Source organism: Melozone crissalis, unplaced genomic scaffold, assembly GCF_028551555.1.
Source record: "Melozone crissalis strain CALT ecotype California unplaced genomic scaffold, PUWL_Pcris_2 ptg000023l_1, whole genome shotgun sequence".
Taxonomy (NCBI): domain Eukaryota; kingdom Metazoa; phylum Chordata; class Aves; order Passeriformes; family Passerellidae; genus Melozone; species Melozone crissalis.
Genome location: NW_026535801.1, coordinates 31,795,047 through 31,812,596, shown reverse-complemented (window position 1 = coordinate 31,812,596; position 17,550 = coordinate 31,795,047). Strand labels below are relative to the sequence as shown.

Sequence of the window (17,550 nt, the reverse complement as noted above, 5' to 3'; positions counted from 1 at the left end):
GGATGGGAAGCAGGAGAGCAGCACAGAGCTTTCAGATGGCCTTACTCACTTTAACAGAGACTTTGTTCCCCAGAATATCCTTGGATTTACGAGGCCCATTGGCTTCATTTTTGCCACTGCTCTCCTTTTCCGCCCGCTTTCTCATGCGCAGGGTATGCCATGAACATGACTTCCTGTTGTACCAAAAAACGCAGCAATCAAATGGCAAATCATAGCAGCAAGGAAGGTTTTGGAAAGGGGAACCAGCATCCACATTTGCAACTACTGCAATTCCCTAGAAGGTGAAAGCCACTGGCAGGCAATATGCCTGTCTCAATCTCAGCAATGAGAGCTGAAGTTAAAAACCAAACCGAAGAGTTCTGCAAAGCAGATGTTGTGCCACACTTGCTGTTTAAATGCATGGAGCAGGAAAAAAATGTCCATGATGGAAGCACAGGCAACTCAAACTTGGTCATCTGGTTTCAGGGACTTTGTCTTGCATTGCCACAAATAGAAATTTATTTTAATTTTGCTACATTTAAAAGACCAACCTGGTCCTTAGCCTCGTTGGTTGAAAGTAGTGTAACAAATATAAATATATAAGGATGGTTTTAATAGATTAGTCAGTATAATAAACTTTAAAAAATTAAGAAATTCAAGTTGTTGCTAACTACATGTTTCTCAGAACACAAACAGCTCAATAAATAGGAACTGTGTTATTAATTTTCCAAGAGATAATTAATTTCCTAGAATGACAAGCTCTGCTGTGTCTCTCAAGACCAAGAATTTCCCATTTGACTTTGCCAATCCAGTTAAAGAGGACATCAGTCAGCCATGGGTTCTGGCTAGCATTACAGCAGGCACCATTTCCAGTAAAGTTTTCACCCTTTATTACTGCTCCTATGACCTTATTCTTGGAAAAAAATAAAAAAGAACAATATCAACCATTGTAAGAGCAATGCTGTGTTGACAAGAGAATTGCATATCAAAGCAGACATAAGAAAAAATCAAACCAGTTCTTGATATGGGTTTCATTTGGTTGAAATAGTGGACAGGTTGGGGGGGAATTTGGGGAGGGGTATGTTGTCCAAAGCATAAAGCTCTCAAAACAGCAGTGTGATGAGCTGGGATCCAGGTTCAAAGCATCTGCCCACCTTTAAGTCATGCAAATTTGATTTGCATGTTTAAGCCCAATGTTTGGCACATGTCACGTCTACAGTACCTTGACACATTTTACAAAGGAAGTTGTATGAAATCCAGGGATCACCTGTGATGCCAATAAAACGCAGTATGTTAGCAAGGTAGGACCCGCAGGACGCCCCACACAGCCGACGCTCCCCCATGAACACTGCGGCTGCCTCCTACGCGCCTCCTGCTCTTCCCTCAGCACCTGATGGGAGCTGTACCATGGCTCAGGTGAAGAACAAGCAAACCCTGCCACAGCCACGAGACTCAGCTGGGGCATGACAACTGTTTCTGCAACCAGGATAGGAGTCTGCACTAACTCAGCCTGTAAGGGCCGTCGTGTCTGAGCACTGGGAGCACCAGAGCACCCTGCACGGCTCAGACAGGCACTGAGTGCTGACTGGAATTTGGGTGTTTCTGGACAAGGTCCAAATGTGAACTGCACAGCAGGGGAAGTTATCCAACATTTCAGGACTGTTATGTTTTCCTTTAGGATATATAAGAAGCAAGAATGTGGCAGATGGGGGTCCCTGATCTATATAATGAACATAGGTGAATAATTCATGGTGCCAACACTGCTGGATCGACCGTATATCTTGTGTACAGTATTTGTCACAGAAGAAACAGCTTTATTACTTAAACTAAGTAGTCACTGTGATCTGGCAGATAGGCTTGAAGATAGCACAGCTCCAGGTTGTTTTTCACTCATAGGATTCCTATTATTCAAGCATCTTTTTATTTTCAGGGTTGTTTTAGCAGTTTGATTCTCAAAAACATCATTTAGGACTTTAAATCTCACTGCAGTGAGAAAGAAGTGCAATTCATGTGTCTTTCAATTTTGTTACACCTTCCTGGCCACAATTCATCTGCCTACAGAATCTGATGCAGAATTTTACTGTACAGCTGCCATGAAATCAGTCTTCACCAGGAGTCTGGTACCGTGGATGATTCTAAGGGCACGTGGTTGCAAACTGTGGCTAGAGAGGAACCCGGGAATGGCCGTGGCGGATGTGCAAGAGATGTGCCAAGCAATTCCTTTGGCTTAACATGCAATTCCAGGTAGCATTCATTACTGACTGACAGGTAAAGTCATCATTTCTCTTAACTGAAACAGCAGCAGAGATCAAGTTATTCTTTTTAGTGAATCTGTCACAAAATCCTTCCTCTTGTTCAATTCTGCGCCTTGAGGTATTTGTGTAAGGTAACACAATTTGTAGCATACATCATGCATTACTATCTAGTCATTTTAGATGTTAAAAGAAATCAACAGGTATTACTGAAAAGAGGGTTGTACCTTCTGTATTTAATACCAAAAAACCACTTCCTTGCATTAGTCATTTCAGACTGACAAATTTCTAAAATCAGAAAAGAAAAATATATATCCACACATTTGTTAAATAAGCAACAAAATATTATAAACAAAATTAAAATCAAATCAAAACAAAACAAAATCAAACAAAAAAAAGGGTCAAACTAATTCTTTTACCTCATTAAAACATGCTCATAGTGAAAATTTATTTTACATATTTAAAATAGTACATTTAAAATTAGTTACATTACAGGTACAATGATGAACATTGCGACTATTCATTATATTGCACAACCTGACTTCATCAATGTGAGTTTGTTTCTTTTTTTTTTTAAATAGTGCAAAATACTTTTTACAGGAATGTACTTAGATGGGGGTCTTGCAAACCAAAAAATATATTACAAAATTACTGCAAACAGAAAAAAACCCAAAACAAATGAAAAAAAAAAAAAAGAAGATACAAGCTGTACAAGGAAATTGCCATAGACAACAAAATCTCTCCTCCTTGAGAAGCAAACCTCAGTCCAACACAGAGCCTGGATTTTTGTGTTTGTTTTTTTTTTTTTTTTTCCTAGATGCTGTTATAACCAATATATAGATTAGTAACTTAATACAACATAAATATAAGTCCAGTCCAAGCAGGTCCATGTTGGTGTAAAATGGTGTCACGTAAAGCATATCTTTAACCGTCTATGGTTTTATTTCTCTCCAAAGTATAAACAAAATCCCACAAAATGAAAATAAGCAAAACCCGAGCTATCCACCATGGCTGCCCGACGCTGTGGATTGACCACTCAGCTTGTTCCAATGGCACTGTAGATAAAAATCAGCAGGATTTCCCTACCATTTGGGTTTGTTTATTTTTATTCATTTATTTTTTTTTCCTCAAAAAATCCACATAGTGCTCCCAGCGAAGCCAATAGGGCACTTACTTGATGCTTCCATCGCTATTATCTGTAGTGGATTTAGGGAGGGGAGCCAAGATACTGCCAGGGATCCATCCTTCAGCAGCTGGAGAGTGGTCGCTTGCAGGCTGGTACACCAGGAACATGTTCTGCTGGTTGATAGCAAGGATCTGAACCACCTCTCCTTGATTCACACAGATCTCATCCTCCTTCAGTGCATAGTAATCTTTAATCACCACCATGGAAGAGGTCCCATTGCACCCTCCCAAATCAGTCTGCAAACGGACACAACACAAACCCGTGAGCGGCCGGCGCAGAGGAACCTGCCCTTTCTGGCAGCAGTCCCACTACTTCATGTCCAGCCTAACCAGACCAGGGAAAAGGACACAAAACACTTGGAAGTTCACATTGGCAGAAAAGGACTTTAAAGATCTGAATGTGGCAGTAACCTAATACAAACCAGTCTCCTGTTTCACATCACGCATGTGTCCCTGGGTGTTCTCATCTGCAGGGGTGTCACAGATGAATGATCTGTGCTGAGCCAAATGGGGAGAAAGACAAATGAAGCTGAGTGAATACTCACAGTTAAATATAGGTCAGATGGAAAGTGGCTTTGGTCAACCTCAGACAGCAGCAGGGTCCAGACACGGTTGGTGGCCACTGACTCTTTGGTGGTTTGTGTGCAGTGCACAGGTACCCCAATTATACCTTTAGCTGGCACCCTGCAAGCTGTTATGTGGGAAAAGGTCTAAGATCTTCCCTACCACAGACTTTTTCAGGAATAGGTCGGTAATTGCTATCAGAGAAGCCTGAATATTACTTCTGCCAGTACTGGAAATGGATATCTAGTTCACAGATCTGCAAGCACAGTACCCTGAAAAACATCGAGATCAGTGCTTAAGGGTCAGGCTCTGTCTCTGTTTCCAGATGAAGTGTCATCCATGTGGATGCCAGGGCTTTTCGTGTTTAATCCCAAATCACATGTTACCCCATTGCTTCAGTATGTCAATTCCTGTTGACCTGGTTAGCTGCTAATTAAAGATAACATCATGGATCACCTGTGGCACAAGAAATGGGCTGTGAGATCATGTTTTATTAGATGAGCTCAGTACCTTGCTTTGTTCATACTTGTCTCCGGGCTGTGAGTGCTCATACCCTGTGCTGCCATTGGAGGTAGATATCTTCAGGGGTGGGAGAGATGGGTTACGGCTTGTAGCCTTCAGAGGCTTCTCAGAGCCTACTGGAATAGAGGAATGGGGCCTGGTGTTGGGCTGGGGGACCCTGCCGGCCTGGGGCCGCAGCACCGCCGAGCTGTTCTCCTTGCGCTGGTACTCGATGGGCGACTGCAGCGCTGCAAGAGAGGACAGGAGTCAGCCACCTGCTCCAGCAGCACTGCCAGGGGCTGCAGAGGAGCTCCAGCAGGTGGGATGGCTCAAACACAACAGACTCATACGCTGCAAACCAAACAGGAACAGGAGATGCCGCCCGTGGAAGCACACGGCGCATTCACGGCCAGACAGGACACAAGAACTTCGCACTGTGCTGTGCATGGACTGAACACAGCACCCCATGCTGATGTGAAGAACAGCTTCTCTGACCTACACAGTGAGTAGGCTAAAATGTTTGCCATTTATAGCACACATAATTGCATTCATTTTCTTTGAAATCGCACAAATTCATCACATCCTCTAGTCAAAATAAACGAAAGCCTGACTAAGAGACACACAGCACATTTGCAGTGAATTTTGCTAACATCAGAAAACACAGGTCAAGACCTCCAAGTCTCATTTGCATATTGCCAAGAAAGTGTGATTATTAAATACTCTTTGGACGTGCTGCACTGCAACTTGGCTCTCAATGTGCTTTCTACATGAACTGCTCTGGTTCAAGGCAACTGCTGGAACTGGCCAGCAAGTCAGGAAGTATAGATGGCACCAAGACATTAATCCCAGCAGCCCAAACCTCTCCAAAAAACACCCAACACACAACACTAAACAACTTCATAAGCCATAAAAAATAAAGCCTGCTTGTGAGAGTAGATTTTATAGCCATGGAGAGAGCTTGCACTGGGAAATGGTAGGACAAAAATTCCAGACCATAAAGAAATAAATAATCTGTTATGTTTGGAGGAGAAGGGATCAGGGCTGGGACTCACAGTGAGCAGATTTGCTGGGCTCAGGCTACCAGCCCCAGACCTATGGGCTTGGTTTTTTGCATGTCATGTGGCTTTAACAGATGATTTATAGTCGGTTAATACTGTGTACATGCATCAGACTAAACCTACTGGAATGCAGAGAGACTAGTCTAGCAAGGGGCAGACAGAGGACATAATGTCACAGCATCAGCCCCACCAGGGAACCACAACAGAAGGAATGTCTTTCCCAACCAAATGAAAAGGAAAGAAAAACAGAAAAGCTCAGCACCATACAGCACACTCTCCAGCATTCCCCTTCCAGAGAAAGGCAGGACAACTCAAGAAATCACTAAAGAACAAATGACTGGAAAAAAATCAATCAAGGAGGATGCCAGATCACCATTATCTTCAAAAGGACACAGGCACAGATCTGTAGCAATCTGGAAGATTACTTGTCTCTAAAACCTGACCCTTGTCACAAAAGCAGGCTGTATTTATGCCCCAGTGACTGCCAGTTTCACTTGCTTACCTCAGCTGCAGCTGAAAATGGTTTGGTCCTGCTGCAGACCAGCCACAGAGGGCAAGGAAGGCTGGGGAGAACTTTGACAATGATTTTGAGAGTGACATTTTTCTCCTGTATACAGTAAATAAGGCTGCAAGGTAGTAAGCAGCAAGATCTAAATGGATACTTCTCAATCTATCTTGAAACAATCTACTGTACTCAGTACTTTTAAAGGGTATTTAGCTGAGTATTCATTTCTGACTGCTCATTCCACCATGAACTACCACAGGGATGCCTGGCTTCCAGCCTACTGTTAAACATCTGTCAGTATTCTTAAAGCTTCTAGCAAAAATCAGTGTCCATCTACTTGCATGCTCTCTCTTTCTCTTTCAAATTCCCCCCACAAAACATGATTAAAAGAAGCTACAGATGGATGGCATTTTCCTTATGAAACATGTCCAGCAGTGACAGACTTTCATTACAGCTTGCTTCTTAAAGAACAATGACAACAGCCCATCATTTGATGCACAGCCTGTTTCTCAAGTTTAGCAGCTTTTATTTTTCCATTGAAAAAAAAGAAAAACTTGAATTAAACATTTTTACTTTAATGAAGTTTGGATGCAAATCCCCTGTTTTGTACACAGCCCCTACTCTTTAGGACTTCCCTGGTGAAGAGAGAAAAATCAGAGACAGCTTGGGCAAGAACTCAAGGGGAATATTTTGTTATTAAGTTTACACAGCATTGGCTCAGGGTGGATTTAATATGATTTTAAGGACAGAAAACATCTGCTTTAATGAAATGCAAAGCTAAAGAACATATTTAAAGATTAGTCAGCCCCAATAAGATTACATACTAAAAGCCACTTAAAATATTCTGGACTGGACAGGCTTTACTGGATACAGTATCATTTTCTTGGATCTTATTTATAATTTTAAGGTAAATCCTTAAGCTTGTGTTTTAATAGAAATCTATTTTTACTTTTGCTTTAGAGATAGTGATGTTTATATTCCTAACCCAAACTGCTTGCTGGCCTCATAGAAGATAGGCTGAATAGGGGCTATGAAGATGTCTCAGTAAAAAAGAGGCTCACAGGGCAGTAAGTCCTGTGAAGATAAGATGGAATACTTAAAAAATAAAAAGAGCAAGCAAGAAAGATATGGAAGGGACAGAAAAACCCTGCATTAGTGCCTGCAGAGCTCTCACAAGGCTTTAAAAAAAAAGTCTGCAGCTAACTGTTAGTGGAACTTATTTTTATTCCAATAATTCCAAAGGAAATTGCACTGTCATAAACCCATCAAGTTTTGATACCAACTGGTCAAAATGAAGCACTTAGACTCTTCATCTCACCATTGTATTTAAGGAATCATTTTGCCATGGCTGTATGAGGCTGTTTCTATTCCAAGTCACAAAAACCCAGTATCAAGTTGTGGCATCATGGGTGAAATACATTTCCCTTCTCAGCTCAGCCAGAGATTCTGAACTGTCACAAACAACTTTTGCATGTAACCCCTTCCCAGTTAACTTCTGAAAAGTAAAATTAAGCTGAATTAAAATTTTTAAAACCTCCACATTGAAGAAAAGGGGACCTTTGATGTGAACTGAAAGAACCTCTTTCTATTTTGCAGCAAAAATATCCACAAAACCAAATAACAAACTCGCTCCCCTAAAAAAGCCACAAAACCTAACATATTGTGCCAAGCCCAAACATCTTGATTCAAGCAAATATGTTTTATTATTGAAGATGTATTAAGCTATTAAATATAGAACTCTAATATAAGCTCTATAAAATAAGCTGTTATGCAATGAATAGTGCAAAGCAATCTTGGAGGCATCCAGAGCTACTTTGTTGCTTCCAAACAAACAAAAGAGATACTATTTTTAGATTCTTTGTCTAGTCCTTTTCCCTTCTCTTACCCTTATCCACTCAGGAGCAGGAACAAGCTAAAATTGTTAACTGAATCTGATTCCTCTCTATTTTCAAATGACACTTTTGTTGGTTGTGTGTGCATCTCGGTTTTGAGAGTTTTTTTTTTTTAAGCATAGCTTTAATTTGAAATATTGTTTCAGACCACCTCAGATCTATTTCTACAGCAAAGCTGATACTTGGTACTTTGGAAAGGCCCCTTTCCATGCACAGCTCCCATGGTTCCTAGAGAAACATGCCCTTGCCTTGTTTCCTTGCTCTTTCCTTTGTTTTGCCTTTTTTTTTTCATTGAAAGCTGCTGCAGCCCTGCAGAGCTGGGACCTGTAGGGGGGTGCACGGTGGGGCAGCCTTCATCCCACCTCACATCCTCAGCTGGCAGCACACAGGGATGGCTAACGGAGGCTCCTGGGGATAAACCTTGCTCTGAGTGAATGAGAGATGCTGTGCAGACACAGTGGCAACCTGGGTTCAGATTTAGAATCTCGCTGTACAATGGAAAGCAGCAGGTGGCAGAGCCCTGCAAACCCCAGCACAAAAGCACCACCCACGGAGGGACCTGAGGAACATGAGCCCAAGTGACACATGCAGAAGTGGCTCAATGATTTTCTCAGAGAGGAAACAAGGACATGAAGATTCTAAATCCCATTAGCATTAAAGTTTGGGAAACAAAGCAAAGAGCATGTACATACCGTTTAGGAAATCACGCTGTGTGTCCAGGACCTGGTTGATGTCCTGTACCCAAGCTTGTTTGATTTCTGGATTAGCTGCCTGCAAAATGACTCTCTCTGATGTTTCCCGGCTCATTAGAGCAAACTTGCAGGGATCATTGTCCACATTTTCTTCAATGATAAGGTAGTTCATCTGAAACAAGCCAAGGTAAGCATTTTACAGGGAGCACGAGCTAACATTACACAAGAATCAAACCTGTTGTGAAATGTTCCTGAAAATAATTAAGTGCAATAACAAACTGTTAGATCATAATAAGAAGAATTTGTCTCATCTAGATATACCCAGATAAATCTAAATCTTAAATATGGTGCTTAATAAAGCTCTGACATATGTACCAGACATCCACCCGCCTTGTCTTGAATTACAACTTCTATTTTAAGTAACACAGAACCTGACTGATGTCCTTTAAATTTACTGAAACCCATAAATAGAACAAAAATGTTCCTATTAATATGTTAATAAAGTCTATCATTCCTTCAATTTAAAGAAGTGTTTATATTTCTTGTCCTCTGATAAGAAACTCTCAGTCATTAGAGCATTTTAAAAATGGAATAGGCTGTGCACAGGGATATAATGAAAAAAAGAGCAATTCTCCCGTGATGCTCCAACAGATCTTATTTCTAGCAGATTAGAGTCATCTGTGTGTAATCACTTCACTTGACTGTAGTCACAGATACTCTTTCTGGAAATCATATGGATGGGAATTTTGGCTGCTGTCCTGCCCTTGGGAGGCTTCTGTTTTAAGTGTACTCATAACTTTAGCTTTTCCTGAGATACTAAGAGTAGTAAACAAGAATAAGTTGGCATAGCCTCCCAAAAAACCAAGAGAGGGAGAGTCTTCACAAGCAGACAGCTCTGAAGACTAAGGCAGTAATGTCCCCTAGAAGAAATCCATCTCTAATTGCTCTGAGTATCTGTCAAGGTATGGAAATCCACTCCACATCAAAATATTGTCCAGCATTCAAATTGGAAGATGGAATTAGCATCTTCCTTTGCTTCTGGGGATCTCTGTGAAGTTCAGTGACAAGCAGGAACTCCCCTGACATGAGGACACGGACAGGACAAGGACACACAGGTGAGCCTGGACAGCACTCCTGCTCCTGATCTGAGCTCCTTTTCCTCTGGTTGAGAGCCAAACCAATCCTGGTATGATTCCAGGTAAAAGATGTGCAGAGTTCCTAATCCCCTATTTGTGTCTCAGGGAGATGCATTCATCAAGGCTTCCACTTTGGTATTTTGAGAGCCTGAAAGGTATCCAACTGAGCAGCATCTGAGAAGGGATGTGCCATTTCTCAACACTAAGGACCTGATTGTGTAAAAAATAATTCTTTCTAATGCAGGACAAGATGCTGAAGCTTCTGTCACAGTTAGAGTGTGACAGACCTCAGAGAACAATATCTGTGAGTCCCATCTCACTGACAGACCAGAACAGCTGCATTTGAAGTCAGGTGCATGCTTTGCTCTGTGGCTGTGACAGAGAAAGAAATGGGATCTGTGGTGCTGGCCCAGGTGAGGCCCCACTGCAGGGTGGGGATGCTCAGGGCCCAGGGAGGCAGGGGATGCTCCTGCCCCACTGAGAGCCACAGCTTTTCCCTCTGGGAAACAGATAAATGCAAAAGCACTGAGAAGCTCAAGTGGGGGCTGGGAGGGAGGGTGTGAGAGCTGCTGGCAGACAAACTCCATGCTGAGGTGGGGGAGACACACATGGAGCCACAGGGGATCCCACACTTGCAGGAGACACTCAACAGGAGAATGAGCTGTTTGCCAAGCAGAAGAAGAGGGGCTGGAAAATTATCATACAAAAATTTTAAACTCAGGCAGTGGGAACAGAATTCCTTTCGTAGGCTGTGTAACTAGAAAAGCAACTCATACCCTTGAGACAAGCTAATTTTATTAACATTAGGAGAGATTTATTTTTCTCTCTTTATCTACAATATTCAATTCAGGAATTGTTTCCTGCAGATAAAAGCCTCATTGTTATAGATACAATAAACTGAAGTAAAAATGATTCATACTATTTCCATCTCCAATTTTAATAATGTTTTAAATCAGCAAAAAAGATAAAATCAAAGCTGATCATCTAAATGAAGATGACTGTTTATTTGTACACTTTGGGTTTTCCCTTTATGGCCTATTATTTGGTTAGAAACTATAAAATACACTGACTTGCAAATGGATATAGGCTTTTCAGTAAATGCTGCTGTTTCCATCAGCCAAGAAGACAACCTCATTTCAGTAAATATGCTGTTTACTGTAAATTTGTTTAGTTATATATGTTAATATGCATTATTTCAGCTGATAGTGTTCTCTTCTATTTCATATTAATGCACCATTTAAGACTTAGAGCAAACACAATACATTCCCCCATGTCTCTTAACCTGTATCTTTGAAAAGGAAATCAATGCCAGACTGGTTTCTCAGCTTTGAACGACCCAGAAATTCAAATGAATCAGTGATTTTGCTCTTTCTGCAGGCACAGCAAAGGCTGTTCTACTAGGAGATGTGCAGCACTCATTCACTTTCACTGACCATTTCACAGGTTAACTTTGCATTTGTTAAACAAAGAAGTATTTCCACTGCCTACTTTCAGCTTTTACTTTTAGCCCCAGCCCCATAATCTGGACAGATTATTTAAAACCAAAATTATTTTTTCAAAACTCTCTTTATAGTTTATCTGGTTTTGTAATTCCTCACAGCTGTATTTTTAGAATTATGTGTGGTTTTATTTGTGTTTGAAACATTCTTGCAAAATCCAAATTTGTACTAAGAGCCCTCACCCAAATTAGGGAGAGTATTTCCAGAAATATCGTATTAAAAGCTTGGTACTGACTTATAGTTTGGCCTAAAATGACTGTTTTGGATACTGTACCTTCATTTACCTTTTATGATCATGCATAAAAGCAACTATTGTAAATGTCCTTTGACAACTGTACCTTCATTTACCTTTTATGATCATGCATAAAAGCGACTATTGTAAACGTCCTTTGATTACTGCAGGTTTTGTAGCAGTATTTGCTAATTCAGAGCTATGAATGACAGAGGATCTGCTCTGGCTGTGTTCCTTGTAAAAATTACCCAATAAATTTAGACACCCAGTGGTCTAATTAGAGATGATCTTAAGCAGCTTCTGATCCACTGAAAGGTAAATGCAAATGTTTTCTGCACATTGCTGTCCCCTATGACAGATGTCCATGACCATCAGACAGAATATGCTTCTCCCTCTGCATTTCTTACCTTTATGCTCTTCTTGAACATGTAGCCTGGAGTTAGAGATCCTTTTCTAAGGAGCTCACTGAAGATAACTATTTGCTCAAAGAGAAACACCCTGCGCTCCTTGGGCCGGGACTGCACCCCGGAATCCTGCTCCGTCACGTAGAAGGTGTCCTGCTGCAGCAGCTTGCCTTGAGCTGTCAGCTTGCCCTGGGAAGCAGACAAGCACCAACATCACAAACCCCGACCCACTGTGATCCCACAAGGTGATATGCTCTATTTCATGCAGCCCAAGTTTTCCAGGCAGCCCTGCATTCACATGAGACACATCATATCCCCTCTGAGTTACCAAAGCAGCAATCCTGTAAATGGTGACCTTAGCTGAAGACAAACAACAGAGGTTTTCCTTGCTCTCATTGCTACTGTGTATATAAAACCAACAGCAAGAGGTCTCAAGCAGCCTTTTTGTACACTTAATTCCAAATCCTGTCACCATTTAGTTACTGTAGTGCTCCAGCCAAGAGCTCTCTGTTATGCCCTAATTCAGTAATCACTGACACAGCACCTCTGAATGCGCAAAGGCCAGGACCTACCTGTTTGCAGTGCGTAAGACACTAAGACACATCTTAATTAATTCTGGAGATAAGGCCTCTCCCCAAAGCCTATACTGGCTTATTTACAAGCCACAAGCTGCACCCTGTGGGGTTCTAACTCCCAAGTCCCCTCCTGGATGTTGCTGAAGCTGTTAACGTGTTAATAATGCCAGGTGATTTTAGTAATAGGCAGGGCAGGTTGGTTCATCACTTGTTTTGCTCTAGTAATAGATATAATAAATCTCATTAAAGCTTGCAGAAGCTTTTACAGACCTCACATTTTGAAGAAACAATATGAATTGTGACAAGTTTAGAGTGAGAGGTGTGTCATTCCCCCACCTTTGAAACATCACCAAAGCATGCAGCTCAGCACTGCAGAAGAACAAGCCCTAGAGAAGTAGCTTGGGTAGATTGTAGAGACAATCATATAAGGAGAAAGTGATTTTCCTTGCCTAGTTATTATTATAAGGAGAATGCAAATGCATACCTCAAAGCCTTGGAGGCGACCCAGGTTCATCATGTCATTGCAACGTTTTGGTACAAGGCACATTAATTCCACTGCTTTCTGTTGAGGAAAAGGGATGTTGCATTATTACAAGGGAAGCAGAGGGCTCCTGAAAGCACAGTGCCAAAGAATGAAGTTCAATAGCACAATTGCTGTGCTCATGGCAAGGCCCGCATGAATAGATGTCTAAAAGAGGATGGTGCAGGACAAAAATGCAGGACTGCGCCGTCATCTTTTAGTTCTGATTTATCTAAGAGAAATACCACATTTAGAATACCAGCAGGATCTTCAGCTATTGTCAAAGGAATACTGGGGTTTTCATTTCTCCACACAAAGTCCCATTAGCCCTATTGTCCAGGGCATGAAAATGTACCTCTATCTCGGAGCACTCCAGACCAGCTTTTTCACTGTACCTCAGGAAGTCCTGGAGAAAGCAGAAAGGTTTGCATTAAGGCACTTCAGGAAAGAGAGAACAAAAGGCACCAGTTTGAAAAGGAAAAAGCATATTCAGCATGTGATTTTCTGAGAAGAAACTTGCTAATATTAATAAATTCATCTTCAGAGATTGCTGAATGCCATAACCACTTTAGAAATAGGGAAAAGGGGCGTGGATGGTTGTTGAGAAGATCACAGAAAAAAAGGCAAAGCTGGGGTTAGACCTTGGGATTGCTTATTTGGTCCCTGTCTTAAGCCACAAGACCACACAAACACACACACATGAAGATTTTTCTTTTCCTTTTGGCATTTTGGGGAACACAATGCTGTGCCTTTGCTAGTGTGCAATTCCCAAACCTGGGCTGATGGCAGACTGCTGGGATACAGTCCAAAATAGAGGACAAACCAGCTCAGAGCCCTGGTGCTGCTGGAGATTACCGGGTGGGTTCAGACACGCCTGATTTTAGATATTGACTTCAGACCCCTTGGGATGAATTTTCAAAAGTGGAGTAATTGTCATTATGGATAAGTCAGCATAAATCAGAGTGGTCAGGCTCCTTGGGAAAAATTTGTGAGCTCCCCAAATTTTAAGATGACAGAATATTCTGAAAATAAGTTTCTTCAGCTTATTTGAAGGCAGATATTCAGAAATGGAGGCTATAGCATTTACTAGCATAAAAGCATCTAAGATAGACTTTAGCAGTACACTTGTGTATCTCTGTTCCAATTAAAAAAAAAATTGAAAGTTTGCTCTGAAACTTCAGAGGAAGAAAAGTCCTATTTGAAGTGTACTCTTCTATTAAAAAATTTCAAAAGAAAGTAAAAAAAAAAAAATCTGTTTACTATCCTAAATTACAAACCACTCACACAGATGTGGCCTCCTGCTCTCTGGACACTTTCCACAGGCCTCTGTCACTGCATGCCCAGAGAGCAGACCTCTTTTCTCCTAGTTTGATGTATTTATTCCCAGTTAAGTCTAAGGCTGATTTAAAATAACAGCATCTAGTGCAACATACCCACTAAAGTTAAATCCAAACTGTATTTTTTCACTCACCTTAAGAAGAAGCTGGTATTTAGTTATTCTTTGAATGGGTTTAATCAAAAAGTCACTGATGGTCAGCCGTTGGCTTATTTCCTGCTGAACCTCCTAAAAAAAAGAGGATTAAAAACAATTGCAAACAATCACAGAGTAAGACAGACAACATGATAAAACGTCTCAGCAGAGACTTATTTCCACTGCAAGTTGGTCTGTTCTTAATCTTTTGTTTGCAAGAGGGAATTTCTGAGGATTTAAAAATCTGGCATACCCTATTTAGGCAAGGCCTGGGTAGAAGCTGTGACCGAGCTGGGAGGAGTTGGGAAGCTCAGGATCCCTCCTGCTCTGAGCTGGGCTGAGGGTCACCCTCCCCACTGCAGTGGGGATTAGCTCAACAGTGAGCCCTGCAGAACATCCTTCCCTTGTTAAACAAGCTGCTTTCACATTACCATCGAAATGTGTCTAGTCCCAAAGACTTCTTGAAACAGACAGAGTTACTGGGGATTTATGAGAGGCACCACCCAGCTCCAACAGCTTTTACCTCCCCTGTTGTTTGTACACTACTGATTTAAAAGTCTTGTTTTACTTGGAACAGAAATTAGTGCATTCCTGGTACTCCGAGGGCCACACACAGTTAGTACTGAATTAAATATTTATTAGAAATTCACAATATGAGAATTTGAAAGCAGTTAAATAATAACATTTTCTCTGTACGGCAGAGATCTCAGCACCACATGCAGCATCAAAATCTTCAGGAGTTTGTTTCAGGCAAACCCCACAGGTTACAGAACCGTCTCCTTGACCTGGACTCAGAGCTGTAAGCATTAATAATGTACAATGAGCTGTGCTTACCTCAAAGTAGGTTTCATACTCAGCTACGATATACTCAGAGCGGGGCTTGTTTTGGCAATACACCACGTACATGTGCAGTCGCCGCTCCTGTGAAGGCAAGAGGCACAGCACCCAGTCAGGTAATGGCTACCCTTCTGGTATTAAAAAGTGGCAGAAAGTTGCTAGGATGTTCTCCTTGGTCTTCCTTATTTGTGGTTTAATCAAAGATTTAGTTTGCTAAAGCAGGAAATAAAATCGGTAACTGGTTCTGTTCTCCACATCTGCACTTAGGCAAGGGGAGCTTTTCTGGGTTGTGGCCAGTGAGAGATGTTATACCCACACTGACAGGTTTGAAATTTCCTCTAGAGTTAAGCTTTGGCTAACATCACAAGAACGTGTAAATTGTAGCAGTTGGTAAGTACCTGCCATAATTGTATATTGGCAGATGTCCTTGACCACATCAATTTTGCCCCCCACGTAAGTTGTCTGCAAGAGACAATGATTGATGCCTTAGTGCAATCCAGCTGCCCTCTGAAAATGTGAAACTATAGGGAAACTTTATGTTTAAATTCAGTTCAGACACATAAAATTAGGGAGTCAACACAAGCAGGTATTTTTGAAAAGGAGCCATCACACCCTAAAAGGCAATTGTAGGAAATAGAAGAAACAAAACAAAACTTACATGCTTAATAAAAAGCTGTGCTAAACGCTCAGGTTCTTGAAGACATTTTTCCAGTTCACCCAGGAAAAAGCTAAAAGAAAGGATATGAACACTTCAGAACACTTCTTCAGGTCATCCCTGCAGCAAACTAGTCATCCTTCAGATCTAACAGTGGCATTTTAACTCCAGCATTCAATAATAAATTAAAAGGTAAGCTTGGCTTCAGCCCTTAATGGTGGGATTTCTAAATCATTAGATGAGAGCTGTGAAATGTGGAGGTCCTGCTTTGCAAACTGTCTGCTCTTCTTTACTATGACAGTGGCTTCAATTTTCAGAAAGTGCTGATCGCTATCTAATTCCAAGAGTTGCTTTCCTTCACTGAGAACCCCCAAAGTAAAACCCTCCCATATACCAAAATGCTTGTGAAAACTCAACTTATGAAAACTCCAGCTTTACCAGGAGTTCTCAGTTGCATGAGCAGATTTAGAGTACTGGTCAACATGAAAGAGATTGCTCTGTGTTTCCACCTGAATAAATGAATCAACATGATTTGCTGGTGGAGTTATAGTATGTTCTATTTCCCATTGGTTTTAATTTCATAATAAATTGCAATATCTAATTCATAATAGTCACAGTAATTTATAAACACCATCTCCATCTTGACTTGCAGCTTCAGGGAGGTCACTCATTCTAGCTCAAATGCCCTTATCTGGAATATTCTGGGATGCCTCGAAGTGAGCTGACAACTTCAGAAACACTGCTAGATTTTTCTATCTGGTAGGCAAATCCAGACAATCATCCTGTCCACGATGTTCCTCTTTTTTCATTTCAGTATTTCAGTCTCAAATGCCTCCACAGATTTGCAACAGTAGCCAGATTTTGTGAGAGGACACGCTTTCTGATCCTAAGAAATCCCAGAACTTCAAAAAATGATGCAAATTGGACAGATGTCCCAATAAAAAAATCTCCATTGCTACCATTAGATACAGCTGCTTCCATAACCCCATCCTCTATAAACGCTACATTCATCTGCATTTAAATAGACTTCTTGACCCAGATATACAGAGCTAAAAATAGGGAATCTTTCCATTTGTGTTACAGAAAACTCCTATCCTCACACTTAATCAAGGAATGGCACTGGTAAACACATTCCATTTTCTGGTATCAACATAAAGTGAAGCTTTCTCTGACATTTTTTAGTTTGTGCTCACAAGGTCATCTGTCAGAACATAAGGACAGGCCCAGGCCATGGGATGAGCACCTATGGGACACATGGCAGGAAGGATACTGTGCTTCCTGGGTGAGGGAAATGTCCAGAGCTGAAGGAAGGTCCAGCCCAATGCCCACTGTTCAAGTCTGTACATGCATGCTCAAAGTTTAGTTAGTTGGAGCTGCAGAGAATTTCTGAGTGGTAGAATTGAAATGATGACCATATTGAAGCATGACATTGCAAGACATTGTTCACAACGTTACATGGGAAATGGCCCAGGGCTTGTGTTTCCAGCAGCATTTCAAAATCTACTTCTAAGGAATGTAGTTCCCAACTCAGAGCCAAAAGCATCAACTTGGTCAAAGCCAGGGCTTTCAGGTGAGAAGCACCTTGAAGCGATT

At 41.3% G+C, this 17,550-nt stretch overlaps 1 protein-coding gene across 8 annotated transcripts in view; it reads right to left on the bottom strand.

Moving 5' to 3' along the window:
- The window catches only part of KALRN (kalirin RhoGEF kinase), a 459,777-nt gene that overhangs the window by 21,322 nt on the left and 420,905 nt on the right, over positions 1-17,550 (bottom strand). For 6 of the 8 annotated variants that reach the window (XM_054277949.1, XM_054277952.1, XM_054277950.1 and 3 more), the window contains 10 exons: positions 15,961-16,030; positions 15,300-15,386; positions 14,466-14,558; positions 13,350-13,400; positions 12,959-13,036; positions 11,903-12,088; positions 8,629-8,800; positions 4,491-4,729; positions 3,406-3,653; positions 50-173 (listed from right to left, as the gene is read on the bottom strand). In XM_054277949.1, coding sequence (XP_054133924.1) covers positions 50-173; positions 3,406-3,653; positions 4,491-4,729; positions 8,629-8,800; positions 11,903-12,088; positions 12,959-13,036; positions 13,350-13,400; positions 14,466-14,558; positions 15,300-15,386; positions 15,961-16,030 — 1,348 coding nt within the window. Of the gene's footprint in view, positions 1-49; positions 174-1,519; positions 2,520-3,014; positions 3,654-4,490; positions 4,730-8,628; positions 8,801-11,902; positions 12,089-12,958; positions 13,037-13,349; positions 13,401-14,465; positions 14,559-15,299; positions 15,387-15,960; positions 16,031-17,550 lie in introns of those variants that run through there. The other 2 variants (XM_054277954.1, XM_054277955.1) reach the window with 2 other exon arrangements.